This window comes from Eretmochelys imbricata, chromosome 15 (assembly GCF_965152235.1).
Source record: "Eretmochelys imbricata isolate rEreImb1 chromosome 15, rEreImb1.hap1, whole genome shotgun sequence".
NCBI lineage: Eukaryota > Metazoa > Chordata > Testudines > Cheloniidae > Eretmochelys > Eretmochelys imbricata.
The window spans coordinates 21,669,019-21,684,827 of NC_135586.1; the positions used below are offsets into that span (position 1 = coordinate 21,669,019).

General features: G+C 37.6%; 1 protein-coding gene across 6 annotated transcripts in view; it reads left to right on the forward strand.

Annotated features, from left to right (window-relative positions):
• The first annotated feature begins 574 nt into the window (after positions 1-574).
• RIMBP2 (RIMS binding protein 2) overlaps positions 575-15,809 on the forward strand; it is a 93,479-nt gene continuing 78,244 nt past the window's right edge. For 5 of the 6 annotated variants that reach the window (XM_077835026.1, XM_077835029.1, XM_077835027.1 and 2 more), the window contains exons 1-2: positions 575-676; positions 10,393-10,443. In XM_077835026.1, coding sequence (XP_077691152.1) covers positions 575-676; positions 10,393-10,443 — 153 coding nt within the window. The remainder of the gene's footprint in view (positions 677-10,392; positions 10,444-15,809) is intronic. The other variant, XM_077835032.1, reaches the window with a different exon arrangement.

The window sequence follows — 15,809 nt, forward strand, 5'->3', positions numbered from 1 at the left end:
AGGGGGGGGTGAGAAAACCTGGATTTGTGCTGGAAATGGCCCAACTTGATGATCACTTTTGATAAGCTATTACCAGCAGGACAGTGGGGAGGGAGGAGGTATTGTTTCATGGTCTCTGTGTATATAATGTCTTCTGCAGTTTCCACGGTATGCATCCGATGAAGTGAGCTATAGCTCACGAAAGCTCATGCTCAAATAAATTGGTTAGTCTCTAAGGTGCCACAAGTACTCTTTTTCTTTTTTATAATGATACAGTTTACAATGCTCTGATGAGGTGTCTAGGGTATGCAGTAACTCTGCCCTCTACTGGATGGAATTTGAACAGCTCAACTGTGTGCCATGGACCATGTATTGCTATCAACTAATGGAGATTCATACGAAGCTAACCATGCACTGCAGTGGAAATATGCCCCTGTGGCCTGATAGAATAAAAATTCTATCTGGTTTGCATACCCTGGATACCAAAGAGATTTTATATTGAGATCAGCATCATGCTTTAAAATGTTAGCATATCTGATTTCAGAAAAGGACATTAAAAACTGATGAGTTGGTTTTCTTTCCCCTGATACAGCATATGCGAGAGGCTGCTGAACGGCGGCAACAGCTAGAGTTGGAGCATGAGCAAGCGTTGGCTGTTCTCAACGCAAAACAGCAGGAAATTGAACTCCTGCAGAAGGTAAGTGAAGAAAATGAAAACTAAGTAAAATGGCAAATTGCCGTGATTGGGCATGGGTAAAGAAATGGATCTCTGAGTCTAGCTGAGTGTAATCTGCGTCCATCTAACCAGCATCTACTTTCCAAAACTCAGTCTCCTCTTTTTCTAAAATGTTCAGACTGACTTCTCATGCAGTAGTAGTGCATGTGTGTCTCAGTCTTTGATTTAGATAACTATATTTAGGCTTGGAAGGTTTTATTCTTTTAATATCAGTAAAAAATCTATTTTACTGTACACACCCAAAGAGATGAAAAAATATTTCCATTGATGATGATTGAAATTTACACATAAGCAAAGTAAGAGACATTCTTCTTGAGAAGTATTAGAGTTTGATTTAAGGATATTTACTTTGTATATTTTGACATGTGATGTTGACAATTTGTGTTTTAGTGTCTATAAAGCTTTAACTTCTGAAGCTCAACATCCAGCCCCCTGCACTGAGGCAGGATTAAGTATTAGTTAGACCATCCCTGACAGATGTTTGTCCAACCTGTTCTTAAAAACCTCCAATGACAGAGATTCCACAACCTCACTAGATAATTTGTTCCAGTGCTTAACTACCCTTACAGTTAGGAAGTTTTTTCTAATGTCTAACCTAAGTCTTCTTTGTTGTATTTTATGACCTATACTTCAGAATTTCATCCAGTGCTAAGGCAAAAACCTTACAAAATCTAAGTATATTATATCTACGCAGGTAACTTTATCAACCAAACTTGTAATCTCATCAAAGAATGAAACCAAGTTTGTTTGACAAGACCTATTTTCCATAAATCCAGGTTGGCTGGCACTAATTATATTCCTATCTTTTAATTCTTTATCGGTTGAATCCCATATCAACTTTTCTATTATTTTGCCCACGAGTAATATCATGCTAACCGCTATAGTTACCTGGGTCATCCCAGGTGCCCTTTTTGAGGATTGGCACAACTTTAGTGCTCTTCCAGTCTTCTGGAATTTCCTTGGTATTCTAAGATTTATTAAAAATTAACAACAGTGGGCTAGAGATCTCCTCACTCAAATCTTTTAGGACTCTTGGGTGCATGTTGTCCAAGCCTGCTGATGTAAAAATGTTTAATCCTAGCAGATTTGTCTGATCTCCTCCTCAGTTACTAATGGACTGAAAAGTACCTCATTATTCTCATACAATAAAATCCTTCTTCTTTCCCAATACAGAACAGAAATATTTAATGAACACTTCTTTACAGACTTTTACTGCATTATTATTAATGATTTGACCATCTCCACCTAGTAACAGTCCTGTATCATTGCCAGAATTTCTTTTGTTTGTAATATATTTAAAAACACCTTCTTATTGTCCTTAGTTCTGCTAGCCATGGAATTTTCCTTGATGTGTTTAGCTTCCCTTATCAAGTTTCTGAACTTCCTAACTCCTTTTTCCATATGTAGTATATTGCTTTTTTATTTCTAATTGCTGCTTTCTCTTCATCACTGAACCAGGATGGGTTTTTAACCAAAGTTGTCCTCTTTCTTGACTGTGGAATTGTGGCTTTTTGCCCAGTTAATAATTTTTTTCTTAAAGAACTCCTAATTTTCATTCAAATTTTTCTGTCTAAATATTTCATCCCAATCAATTTTTCTCATAATTTTCTCAGCTTTGGGAAATTAGCCCTTTTGAAGCACCTCTGTCCTCTTTGCCCATATTGAATGTAATCATATCATGATCACTGCTCCCTAGAACATAAGAATGGCCATACTGGGTCAGACCAAAGGTCGATCCAGCCCAGTATCCTGTCTGCCGACAGTGGCCAATGCCAGGTACCCCAGAGGGAGTGAAACTAACAGGTAATGATCAAGTGATCTCTCTCCTGCCATCCATCTTCACCCTCTGACAGACAGAGGCTAGGGACATCATTCCTTTCCCATCCTGGCTAATAGCCATTAATGGACTTAACCTCCATGAATTTATCTAGTTCTCTTGTAAACCCTGTTATAGTGCTAGCCTTCATAACCTCCTCAGGCAAGGAGTTCCACAGGTTGACTGTGCGCTGTGTGAAGACTAACTTCCTTTTATTTGTTTTAAACCTGCTGCGCATAAATTTCATTTGGTGGCCCCTACTTCGTATATTATGGAAACAAGTAAATAACTTTTTCCTTATTCACTTTCTCCACATCATTCATGATTTTATATACCTCTATCATATCACCCCCTTAGTCTCCTCTTTTCCAAGCTGAAAAATCCTAGTGTCTTTAATCTCTCCTTATATGGGACCCGTTCCAAACCCCTAATCATTTTAGTTGCCCTTCTCTGAACCTTTTCTAATGCCAGTATATCTTTTTTGAGATGAGGAGACCACATCTGTACACAGTATTCAAGATGTAGATGTACTATGGATTTATATAAGGGCAATAAGATATTCTCCGACTTATTCTCTATCCCTTTTTTAATGATTCCTAACATCCCATTCACTTTTTTGACTGCCGCTGCACACTGCGAGGACGTCTTCAGAGAACTATCCATGATGACGCCAAGATCTCTTTCCTGATTAGTTGTAGCTAAATTAGCTCCCATCATATTGTATTGTATAGTTGGGGTTATTTTTCCCAATGTGCATTACTTTACGTTTATCCACATTAAATTTCATTTGCCATTTTGTTGCCCAATCACTTAGTTTAGTGAGATCTTTTTGAAGTTCTTCACAGTCTACTTTGGTCTTAATTATCTTGAGCACTTTAGTGTCGTCTTTACCACCTCACTGTTTACCCCTTTCTCCAGATCACTTATGAATAAGTTGAATAGGACTGGTCCTAGGACTGACCCTTGGGGAACACCACTAGTTACCCCTCTCCATTCTGAAAATTTACCATTTATTCCTACCCTTTGTTCCCTGTCTTTTAACCAGTTCTCAATCCATGAAAGGATCTTCCCTTTTATCCCATGACAACTTAATTTATGTAAGAGCCTTTGGTGAGGGATCTTGTCAAAGGCTTTCTGGAAATCTAAGTACACTATGTCCACTGGATCCCCCTAAAAAAACAGGAGTACTTGTGGCACCTTAGAGACTAACAAATTTATTAGAGCATAAGCTTTCGTGAGCTACAGCTCACTTCATCAAGATGCATAGAATGGAACATATACTAAGGGGGGGTGTGTGTGTGTGTGTGTGTGTGTGTGTGTGTGTGTGTACACACACGCATACAGATAAGTTGGAAGTTACCATACAAACTGTGAGAGGCTAATTAGTTAAGATGAGCTATTATCAGCAGGAGCCACAAGTATTCGTGTTCTTTTTGCGGCTACAGACTAACACGGCTGGTACTCTGAAATCTGGATCCCCCTAGGCGACCACCAACTTCCAGTCCAGTGTAATTCATCTTTAGCCATCATAATGAGGTCCAAAATAGGTAGCTCATGTTGGCTGCAATGCTTTTTTTTTAAGAAATTTATCGTCTATAATTTTTAGAAACTTTAATGATGATTTACTACTAGCTGCCTGAGACTCCAGCAAATGTCTCCCAAATCGAAGTCCCCCAAAACAACACTGTTTTCCCTTCACATACAACAGACAGGTGTTTAAGGAGTAATGCATCCTGTTATTTGCTTTGATTTGGTGGTCTGTAACAAACCTCCACCACCACCCCCTCGCGAGCGTCAATAATTGGCACATTGATCATTCTGGCTTCAATTTGACCCATACATTCTCCTTCACAATATAATTGAGGTTCTTAGTGTGTCTTTTCAATTGTCTTTCATCACACAGATTCCTGACAACTTAACGTGTCCATTCATGAAGGGCTAGAGATGGCTTTTCTATTTAGATTGTTGTTTGCGGTAGGTGTATGTAGCTATCTTGCTGTGTGTATGTACAGAGCCTAGCACCTTGGGACCCAATTTTGGTTGAAGCTTCTACCTTCTCCTGTGATACAAATAATTATAATACTAAAGCGAATATTCTGTAGAAATGCAGTGCAGGGCCTGGTTTGGCAAACCAGATGGATGAGGAGGTCCAAGTGGTTCAGGTGCTACTCTGAGACTCAGGAGACCTGGGGTCAGTTCCCTGCTCCCGCACTGATATCCTGGGGGACTTTGGGCAAGCCATTTCGTCCCTCTGGACCAGATTTTCAAAGATATTTAGGCGCCCAATGAGATTTTCAAAAGGGCCTAAGCAGGTATGTGCCTCTTGATTGTAATGGGAGGTAAATGCCTAACGAATTTTGGTGCTCTTGAAAGTCTCACTAGGAGACTATCTATATCTTCAGGGATCTAAATACCTTTCAAAATCTGATGCTCTGTGCATCAATTCCCAGTCTCTAAAAAGGAGCTAATACCCCACAGGGGTATTGTGAAAATAAATACCTTAATAGATTGTGAGCACTGAGATATATGGTAGTAGGGCCATATAAGTACTAAGATAGATTGACCAGAGCTGGGAAGCTGTTCCCTGCGCTGAAAGACAATGTGAGAAATGGCATCTAAATTAATTAGTAACAGAGGTTAACATTGGGGCTGCACTGATCTGCTCCCTGAAGATTCAGCACTGGCTCACATTCAAAACCTGGGCTAACCTCTCCAGTTGTCTGTTAGGCTCTCATTAGGTTCACCTTGCCCCTTGTTTTTGCTGGATATATCTAATTGCTTTAGATAGACACATTAAAATACTACCAGCATGCATGGGGAAGTAATGTGATGGTGTGGTAGATTTGGAATTTGCATGTCACCAGAATTAATATAATGAGGTTCCAAGGTAATGTGCCCCATTAAACTAAGCCAATAACTGCTGCTTTCTGGTACCTTTGCTGTATTGTTTTGACAGAATAATAAGTAATTCTTCTTTTTATATGTACATGGATGCTTTTATCCCGTCACGCTGTGTTTATCCAGTCCTTTAATCTCCAAAAAGAAGAATATAATATTGTTAATCCAGACTTTATTGTGATACAGACTCAGATAAAACAGTGATTCACCAGCAAAGTTTATTACGAGCCTGTGCAATGGAAGGGGGAGTTAACTATTGATGCAGTTTTCCTGATCATTTATCAAGAGCTTGTATTCTGGATAGATTTTATTAAACTTGTGATGATTGATAATGCGCCGCTTTCTGTTACCTGTCATAATATGTTTCCTGACGCTCTAGGAATCAATATTTTATCAGATGCTAGCAAGAAGACTTATTATTATAGTACAAAAAGAAATATGAATATTTATCAGTGCCAAGGGAGATGTTGTCATGCAACAGATTAACGTTCAGTTTCAGTATATGCCCTCTACCGTGCCTTTAAGGTCGGATCCAACACCAATACAGAGCAATAGGAGTCTCTCCACTGATGTTAATGAGAGTTAGATCGGGCCTTTGTAGCCAATGGGTCAAATCCAGAGAAGTTAGTGCAGCTGCGCTGATGTACATCAGTGGAGGTTCTGCCCTGTTATACTGGAATGTTTATAGGAAATGGTTGTCTAATGAGGATTGCTTATAATGGTGTGTATGTGCAGGAGTAAGGCGTGTAGGGTCCAATGATAGCCAGTGTGCCACACTGATACATTTTGCCTGCCTGGCATAATGGTTAACAAAAGGCTTTGACGGATTCACAAATCTGGAGCAAATTTCGTTAAAGTTCATGATGAAAAACTGAAAGGGAGATAAAATGAGGTTAGCAGGAAATTACTGACTGCTGCAGATTCCTTTGAAAAAAGAAAAGGAGGACTTGTGGCACATTAGAGACTAATAAATTTATTTGAGCATAAGCTTTCATGAGCTACAGCTCACTTCATCGGATGTATCAAATAAATTTGTTAGTCTCTAAGGTGCCACAAGTACTCCTTTTTCTTTTTGCGGATACAGACTAATACGGCTGCTACTCTGAAACCTGTCGGATTCCTTTGAGGTTTCTTTAAAGCCATTGGCTCTCCCTAACCAGACTCAGATAGCTGAATCTGTGATTGGCAGGAAAAAACACAAAATGCTATGCTAGACATCTCTCTCTGTGTCTCTCACTTCTGTACAGTGAAAAACACTTATATGTTGTTTGGGGGGGTCGACCCATGCTCCACAGTCTCTCCTCTTGGACCCCTTCTCCCCACCTCTTTCAATGTTACCAAAAGCCCAGGCTTAGGCCTACCTCCCTTACAAAGGATCACACTCTAGCATCTTTCAACTAAGGATCATAAAACAATTTACAAATGTTAATTAATCCCCCAAAATACACCAGCACACAGGAAAGAGAGAGACTGATAAAATTTTGCCCACTAGAAATACAGTCACCTCTGGTGTGGAACAGTGCGCAAGAATGCTCCACAACAGTTAAAGACAGGAAGTACAAATGGAAATGCAGGCATTGTTTAGATAGACAAACTATAAAATTGAAAGTTGGCCAGGACACTAATGTTCTGAGATCTTTAATGGATCTGAAAAACACACATCTTGTACGAGAGCACCCCCTTCTGGTTTAAGAAGGCTGTTGATTCAAGTGTTAACTCAGAGAGATCAGGTTTCAGAGTAACAGCCGTGTTAGTTTGTATTCGCAAAAAGAAAAGGAGTACTTGTGGCACCTTAGAGACTTAATCAACATACATTTATTTACTTTGTAATGTGCAATATAACCTTAACATATGATGTAGCCCATTACTGCATTTGGGTAGTTACTCCACTGAGCATTATTATTTTTTAAGATCATGTTTATATTGACTAGTGTTAGCTTGGGTAAACTTTCCAAATACACAAAGTGTTTATATAACCATAACAGTATGTACGTGAACTGCCCCCCAAAAATCCCTCTTTTATGGTTCATTCAATTTGGAATAAACCTAGGGTAGAATTTTCACTATATGTCTGCTAAAATTATACAATTTTTCTGTGAAATTACAGTTGTAGCAACCTAGATTGTCAAGGACCTAGAAGCTAAACTTAGACTTGTCCAAATGCACTGACAGTTTTGAAACCTATTGATTAAATATGTGAAATTCAGATAGTGATTTTATATAAACTGGGATACCTGTCAAGATACTGGTGTTTTAACTGAATTTCACCATATTTTCATGGGCATAGAGATTTTACTTATATATATAATCTTCTATGCTGTCCATTGGTGAAACCTACATGCCCCATTTACAATTAGTATGTTTATATTTTTTAATTTAACTAAACTATAACCTAAATAGCAGTTCCCAAACTGTTTATGGGCCACCTGTGGTTTATGAAGCACTTGTTAGAGGCATGCAAACAGCTAATTGGTCAGGGAAGGATTAAACAGTTAATAGTGGAAAAGGTCTTTACAGATGCAATGCATCTGACGTGTGCTAAGATGCCGAAGTGTTTACGTGCTTTGCTGAATTAGGACCTACCTGTTGTTACTGGATTTGAGCCCCAAGACTAAGTAAGTGTTATGCACATGTGCATTTTCTCTTTGAATTTCTGGCGGCAGAAACTTTCCTCCACATTTAAGCTGTCATGTCCTTCAGGCATTAGTCTTAAATATTGCTTCCAATCCATTGCACTAGTTAAATGTCCATATCTTATTACAATGAAATTGAATGTTTTTTCATCGGCAGTTAACACTTTTACCAATAATCAAACAGCACCATTAAAACAAACGTTAACTATTGCCAGTTTTTATACTGTTGAGTTGAATGTTGTTGTACGTAATTGCCCACCACCTTCTGCATTGTGGCAAAATTCTATTCCATTTAACACCTTTAGCATGAAATTTATTGTTGGAAACAATTTTTGTCACTTAACTTGGATGATTTTAATGGTTGTTTTGTTTTTTGTTTGTTTGTTTTTTAAAAAGCATGCCATATGTATTGCCAGTGGAAAATAGCTTTAGTTTAATTAGCTGATTTTGTCAAAATTTTTCATTTGATTAAGATCCATTCATTAAGATTAAACATTTTATAACTTGGATTCATTAATTAAAATTTAATTTCATAAAGCATTTTGAAACATTAGCATATTAATGCTATTTTAAAGTCCTATATAGATATAGAGAGATTTTTATTAGCCATTATATTTTGTTACTTGAATTTTTGAGAGGCTTTTCATGTAGCATCTCCAGGGTCCTTCTCTTACTTTATTTAAGCAGTGACAATATTTTTCAGTATTTGAGCAGAGCCACACTCATTCTCACCTAATCCAAAATTTCTGTTTTAAAGGAGACCCTACCCAGAAGTGATCAAGCAGGCAGCCAGCCATATTCCTTACCTTAAAAAAAATCTTTATTAAATGGTAGTTTCAGTGAAACCATAAAGTTGATTTAAGAACAGTTAATTGACTTCATTTCCCCACGTATCCCTGATGCCTGTCACATAATCATAAATTTGCAGATTTGTCCAGTTTTTGCAGAGACAGAAATGAACATGAGCTATACCAGGACTTTTAAAATGAATTTTAGTTTGACTTCAGAAACTTCAGTAGAACCCTATATTTCTCTCTCAGAGATAACAGATAAACAATAAGGGAACCAAAGTCTGCATCCTTGCGAGGCAAAATTTTCCCAGAATCAGGTCCTGGATATTTAGGCTTGATCTTTCAGATCATTCTTAATCCTATGTTCTTGTTTACACTTGCAGTTTTGCAGGTACCATCAATGTGTAGCTGTCTATAACTGACATGCAGACATACTTGGGGACACAGATATCTGTTTATTAAGGTCTTGTCTTCCTCATGCTGCTACTTCCATTGACTCTAATGGGGCTACTTCTATTAGTGAGGCAAGAAGTAATTTACCTAAATTATTCCTTTGATGCAGGGAAAGATTCTCGTAACATAAAACTGGTTTCCACTTCAAATCTTGCACATGGTTGTTTTTCAGCACCTCTGCATCATTTCAGATTTCCAGAACGTAGTTTTAAGATAAATTTTTATTAAACTGGCCCTTAATAAGGCACAATAGAAAACGAATTAGAGCTGAATTTGCTGGTGGAGAAGCTAAAACCAACCTCTGTGAGGCATGCTATAGAGAGACATTGTTAGCAAAATTTGGAATTGTTAACAATAGCTTTACCCTTCTCACACTGCTGTATGGATAAAGGATCCCATCTCGATGGGATGGGTGTATCTCGGAGGTCTCAGTATGGACCTGGAATAAAAAAGGGTGAGAACCATCAAACACTAGGATTTTAAGGCTTTATCTATTAAATTGCAAAACAAAAAGGATATCTATCTGCTGTGTAGCAAAATTAAATAAAAAAAAACGTTAAAAATCTTCTAATGGTTTTAGGTTACAACAGATCACAAGACAGCTCTCGCTTTCTTGAGTCATAATCCAATCAGGGCACATTGGAAGTGAACCCTAAATGTTGCACTCTCAGTAACATTGACACAAAACGTCTGATGGCATTGCACCATTTTATGAATTGTTTTGTTACTTGACTTCAATAGGACTACTTATGTTTAAAGTTAAGCATACACTGTGTTGGTTTGTGGCCAGTGTCTTCAGCGTTTTGCCAGGTCCAGCCCTCATTGACTTTAATGGACTTTGGATCAGACCCATATATAGGATGGTAATCAGTGGCATTTTGTTAAGTTAACAAGTGATATATTCTATAGTGCTGGCTCTGATTATTAAAATTGATTTAATTGTATTGTATCTGAATATAAAACTATAAAAATATGATTTAAAAGTATCATATTCGGGCAAACCTGTAGTTATGTTTTATTCTAGTGCAAAATGAATATGGCATGACTGAGTAACCTGGTTTCTTCCTTTTTTTAATTGTAAAAAAGGCTCAGGTTGAAGCAAAGAAAGAACATGAAGGCGCAGTTCAGCTGCTAGAGGTAAGGAAGCCATTGTTTGTTCTTGTTGCCGTTATACCAGTTCCTTTCTCATTATAGTAATATAAGACCATGATTGTTTCTAGCACACTGTAGTAATTCATGGGTAAATATTCCTCTTCATTTTTAACTCACGTATGCGTTAGAGGATGCTGTTATGGTCCAATGACTAGAGCACTGAACTGGGAGTCCAAGAAACCTGTGTTCTCTGGCCACCAGTAACTTCATGTCTCTGTGCCTCAGTTTCTGCATCCATAAAATTGAGATAATGATACCTTTCTTTGTATACTGCTTTGAGATCTATGGATGAGAAGTGCTATTATATAAGTATTATTATTGTTTATTTTCCATCATTCCGTTGCAAAAGAGTCTAAGGTCAGTTTATAGCTCATAACAGTTAATGGTAAGATTGCATTAGCAATATGGGTCCCATCAAAACTCCTTCTAGTCATCTATCAGGAGAAAAAATACAGAAATATATGTTTAAAAGTTCCTTTATTTTTACTTTAAATCAAGCTTTTTACACATTTCACCATAAATCCCTTAAAATTGTACGTACCGTTAAAGAGAGGGAGAATAGAGGAAAAAGGAAGAATTAAAAAAATCTATATTTGCTTCATTAACAACTTCTCATAGCAATTATGATCTTGCACAGAGCATTTCCTGGGGATTAATGCTCACCTTTTTTACCTCCCAGTGTGGTTAATTTGGCATGTAAGGTGGCCCATAATATTATCCTGGACCAGGGCAAGTGGCAACCAAAGGCAGCAGAAATTAGAGCTGGTCGAGAAATTTTCAGTAAAACATTTTTTCATCAGAAAATGCCAGTTTGTCAAAACTGAAACTGTTTGCAGGAAAGGATCGATTTTGACAAACTTCTAATTTTGAAAAAAAAAATGGATTTTTCTTTAAATAGTCCAAATTTAAAATTCTGTTTTTTCTGTTCTAAACAATTTTTGATTTTGAAAGTTAAATGTAGTAATATAGTCTGCTAGAGACTGATTAAAAGCTCATTGAGTCAATGGTTGATGTTTGGAAGTGTAGAATACCTCCTGCAAGGTGCTAAGTGCCCTCAACTCTCATTGACTTCTCTAGCAGTTGAAGGTGCTCAGCACCTGACAGTTTCTGGCCCATAGTCCTATGATGGCTGAAAAGATTGTGGAGGTCTATATTACTAATACACTTGGGTGCTATGAATAAGTCCCTGTGGTAAGCAACACCTCCCAGTTAATTTCAGTATTGCTCACTACATATTCTCGTTTTGTTTTATCTTCCTATTGTGTTATTTGTAGCACTTGGATGGGTAACATATATAAGTATATGTGAAATAATAAAATGGCACTCTAATTGCAGCCAGATTTCTTTTTATTGTTCATTTCTATTTCATACATAAATGGATTGTCAGTGATGAGTAACAAACTGTTCCTTTCTGCCTGAGACAAATATCACACAAGTCACTATGAATTAATGACCACTTAATAATATATAAATTCATCAGAAAGACGATACCCATAAATAGGTTGGCTGCAGCTACTACCTTGTCAATGCTTGTCAATGCTTCGTTTGGAAAAAATATATATTTTCTAGTCCTCCCTTTCTTCTGTGCAACCAGTTCTTCCATCCATGCACCTACCTCCCCATGTGTTGATGGAAGACAGAACTTTTTGGTGCAGTGATCATCTATAGAAGAAGATTCTGTTTAGTTAATTTATTTATGTATTATTTCCTTGAAAAGTATATTTCTCCACAGGAAAAGCTTTACTCATATGCTTGATTTATTATCATATATATTTGATTTTTTAAAAAGATAATTGAGTGCCTTCTGGAAAGTATATGAGACCAGGGGAAATAAGTGGAAATAAAGCAGACAAATGATAATATATATACCTTGAAAGCCAAACAAAATTCCTGTTTACCTGATTTGTCTGCTACCTCTGTTTTGCATAACCCCATCAAACAAAGTTTCTTGGCCTTTTGTTTTATGTTTCACTAAGCCTATTCATTTTACCATTGTGCTTATTTAATCTGCCTTTTGAGATTCAAGATCAGCAGCAGTATTGATTTCTGGTTTCTGAAATGTACAGTGTGATTTGCATTAATGCATGTTTTTACTTGTGGTAACTGTTTCAAAATATTTTGCTCTGAAATGTAAAAAAAAAGTGTTCAAAACTGTATTTTATTTCTTTCTTTATTTCACATCTCTTTGTTTACTGTGTCTTGTTTGGAATTTATTGCTTTGCACTTCACCCAGAACACCTTGGACAGCATGCAGGTATTTTAGGGCATAAATTCTCCCTTCCCTATTCCCCTCCATTCAAAATGTATGTGATAGTCCTGCCTTCCCTTGCATGGAATACATGATAGAACCATTGTTATGCAAGCATGCTTGGCACTGGTATTGTACAACCTGGGGAGGAAGGCAAGTCAAATTACCAAAGCCATCAGCTCTTTCTGCAAGAGGTTAGCCTTTGAACATGGCATGATTTCTTAATAGCAGCTCAGATACCAAACTTGAAGTGGTGTTCTTATGAGTATGCTCAGTAAGAATGGTTCAGTGTTTTATGCAAAGTTGTGACTTTCAGACTGTGTGGATTGTGTCTGAATTCAGATAGATTCTTTGTTAATGTAAAGGAAATTTTACAATGCAGTACTTTAAGAATGTATTCACCTGTGGCTAAATTATTCAGCCACTCACCAAAAGGTACTGCGGCTACACGAAAAGATAAAATCTACAAAGTGATATTCTGGGAGCAGAAAATGTGATTTCATCATTAGCCTGAATTCAAACTGTCCACCTGGAAAGCGGCTCATCTAGTCTTACGTCTGCCTTGTGCAAACAGTATCTATGCTATAATAGAAGAAGTCTGCTTCATTCTAGATTTTAGAAACCATTTTAGGCTTTAGAAGCAGCAGTGTTCACTATACATAATATTTATATAAGAAGTTTGGAAAGTCACACGTGAAATAGATTCAATCCAGTCTGCAGTGGAAAATCACTTTCTCACAAAACCATTGCACAGTTGGGCACAATAAGTGGTCTCTAATTTAAGGAAACCATGGACTAGTATCCCATTTTGGTTAGGGCTGAGCTGGATTGATAAAGCTATGGAATGGAGTATCAAATTCACAAGTGATGCTTAGGTCTTGTGCTGCCTCTGTGCACTGGGATACTATGAGACAGATACAGAAACAATGACACATGCCCACCAGCATATGGTTAAATGTGGTGGCAGCAACTTTATTAAACTATTAACCAATGAGGAACCACTGGTGGAGCTACCCAGGGGGGTTGTTCCAGTGTGGAATTCAGCTGGGCCCAAATGGCACAGCCTCTACAGAACCAAGGCTGCCCAGGGACCTTGGCAGGAAGCCAGAGTCCGAACTCATTCCCCTTATCCTCACCAGAAGTGGAGAGGTGAGTAGTGGGGAATCCCTGGCTGTGCAAGACAGAGAAGTGTACACCCTCACCATACCATGTTGTGTTTGGGGTCCATGCCCAAGAAGCCCATTGGGTACAAGGAATCACATCAGACCCTTTTTTTTTTTTAAACCCACCACCACACTGGCACCTGCCAAAGATGCAACAAATATAATGCTATAAACCCAGGAGCTGGACTTCTGGGATGCTGGATGGAAGGTGGAAAATACCCACACAGCCATTTGCCTGTTTTGCCATATGAGAAAAATGCCTTCCAGACACCCTACAAAATTTAGCAATCAGTGAGGCCCCTGGCATCATAAGAGATCCAGCATACTTATATATGTCCTCTATGTGGGATGAATGCTCTCCTATGTGTATAAATCCTAATGCATCAAGATAACACTATATCTGAAGTGTAAAATGTGCATTCTGTATTTCCTAAAAACTGTCAGTGGTGTGACACTGTCTGAGTGTCTATGCCTGATGAGTTTTTTTAAGTCATCAGAGAACTATAGCAGAATATAACAAGCTAATGTTGAAGCTGATGGAAGGTATTTTTTGCCATACTGCATATAAATATCTTTAAACGTAAATTTTTGCATAAAAGAAAACTTGAAACCTGAACATTTTGTGCATTTGTACAAAAAGCAATTTACTTTTGTTGTGATTTCCTGTATTTCCCTTGCTACTACTGGTAATTTAGCGTACCTGTGATGAGTTTTCTCCGTCACACTCTGGCTTCTGTTTTATCCTCCAATGGAATCACAATCCTTTGTTTCTGATATTCACAGTTTATTAGATATCTACACTTTTTGAGGTTAACTGTACCTCAATACCTTTGTGGCTTGCTGATCACTACTTATGCATTATCATATACTACTATGTATATGTGAATCAGGGTGGTTTACTCCTTGATTTAAGAATCCAAAGTTTTCCAGGTTATGTCAGAAATGCACCTGATATCTGAGTACTTGAAAAGTGAGTATATAATTACTTTTCCATTTGATTCTCCAATACAGCAAAAAGTGGGGCAAAAATCTTGTAGCCAAGTAGATCCTTCACACACCTTCCCTGTTTTTGATACATAAAGGTGACTGCTTTATGCTTAGGAAATGAATTAGAGAGACACCCATTTCAGAGGGTAGCTTAGAAAGATCTTCAAGGTTTGTTGTAAACTGCCCACTTTTGACCAAACTCTGCTCTTATTTTTATAATCTGAAACTGTATTTTCAAGAGTTCAGTTCCAATTTAGTTCCTAAATTAAGTGGCCAGATTTTCAAAAGTGCTCAGAACCCAGCAGCCCCATTGGTTGTCAAAAGTAATGAACAGTTTTGAAAATATTTCATTTAGGTGCCAGAATAGAAGCTGCTGGGTACTAAGCTCTTTTTGAAAATCTGGCCCCTATGCTTTTGAAGGAGACACACAATTTCAGGGGATCATGTCTTGAATATGGAAGGTGATATCAATCCTTTTGGTTATTCAAGGAGAGGGGGCCATCTAAAGAGAGAATTTGGCACTAAACAAACAGTGCCTATTAGAAATCTTCCAAACTGTAAATACGTATTAGAAAATGAAGATACACGTTGAAAAAACTCTCAGAAATCACATCACTGGGCTTTTATTTCTTCATATTATTAATCCCCATTTCCTTACTGACAAGTCTCTGCTGCTGTGATCTCTTTCCTGACAGCTCTGACAAACGTAAAGCTCTTTAACGATGAATAGTGCTATATAAAGAACTAAGTAGCCTCTTATGGTCACGTACTGTACTACCCCCACTTGCTCAGGATTTCAGATCAGAGACTCCAGAAGTTTATGATCCTGCAGGTGGCTCTTATTTAATAGAAGATACAAGGCAGTGTAAACAGTGATTTATCAATATGGAATATGGTGAATTTATCTATCTATAGTTTTTATTAGTTTTTTTTTATATTGCTGATCTCTGCAC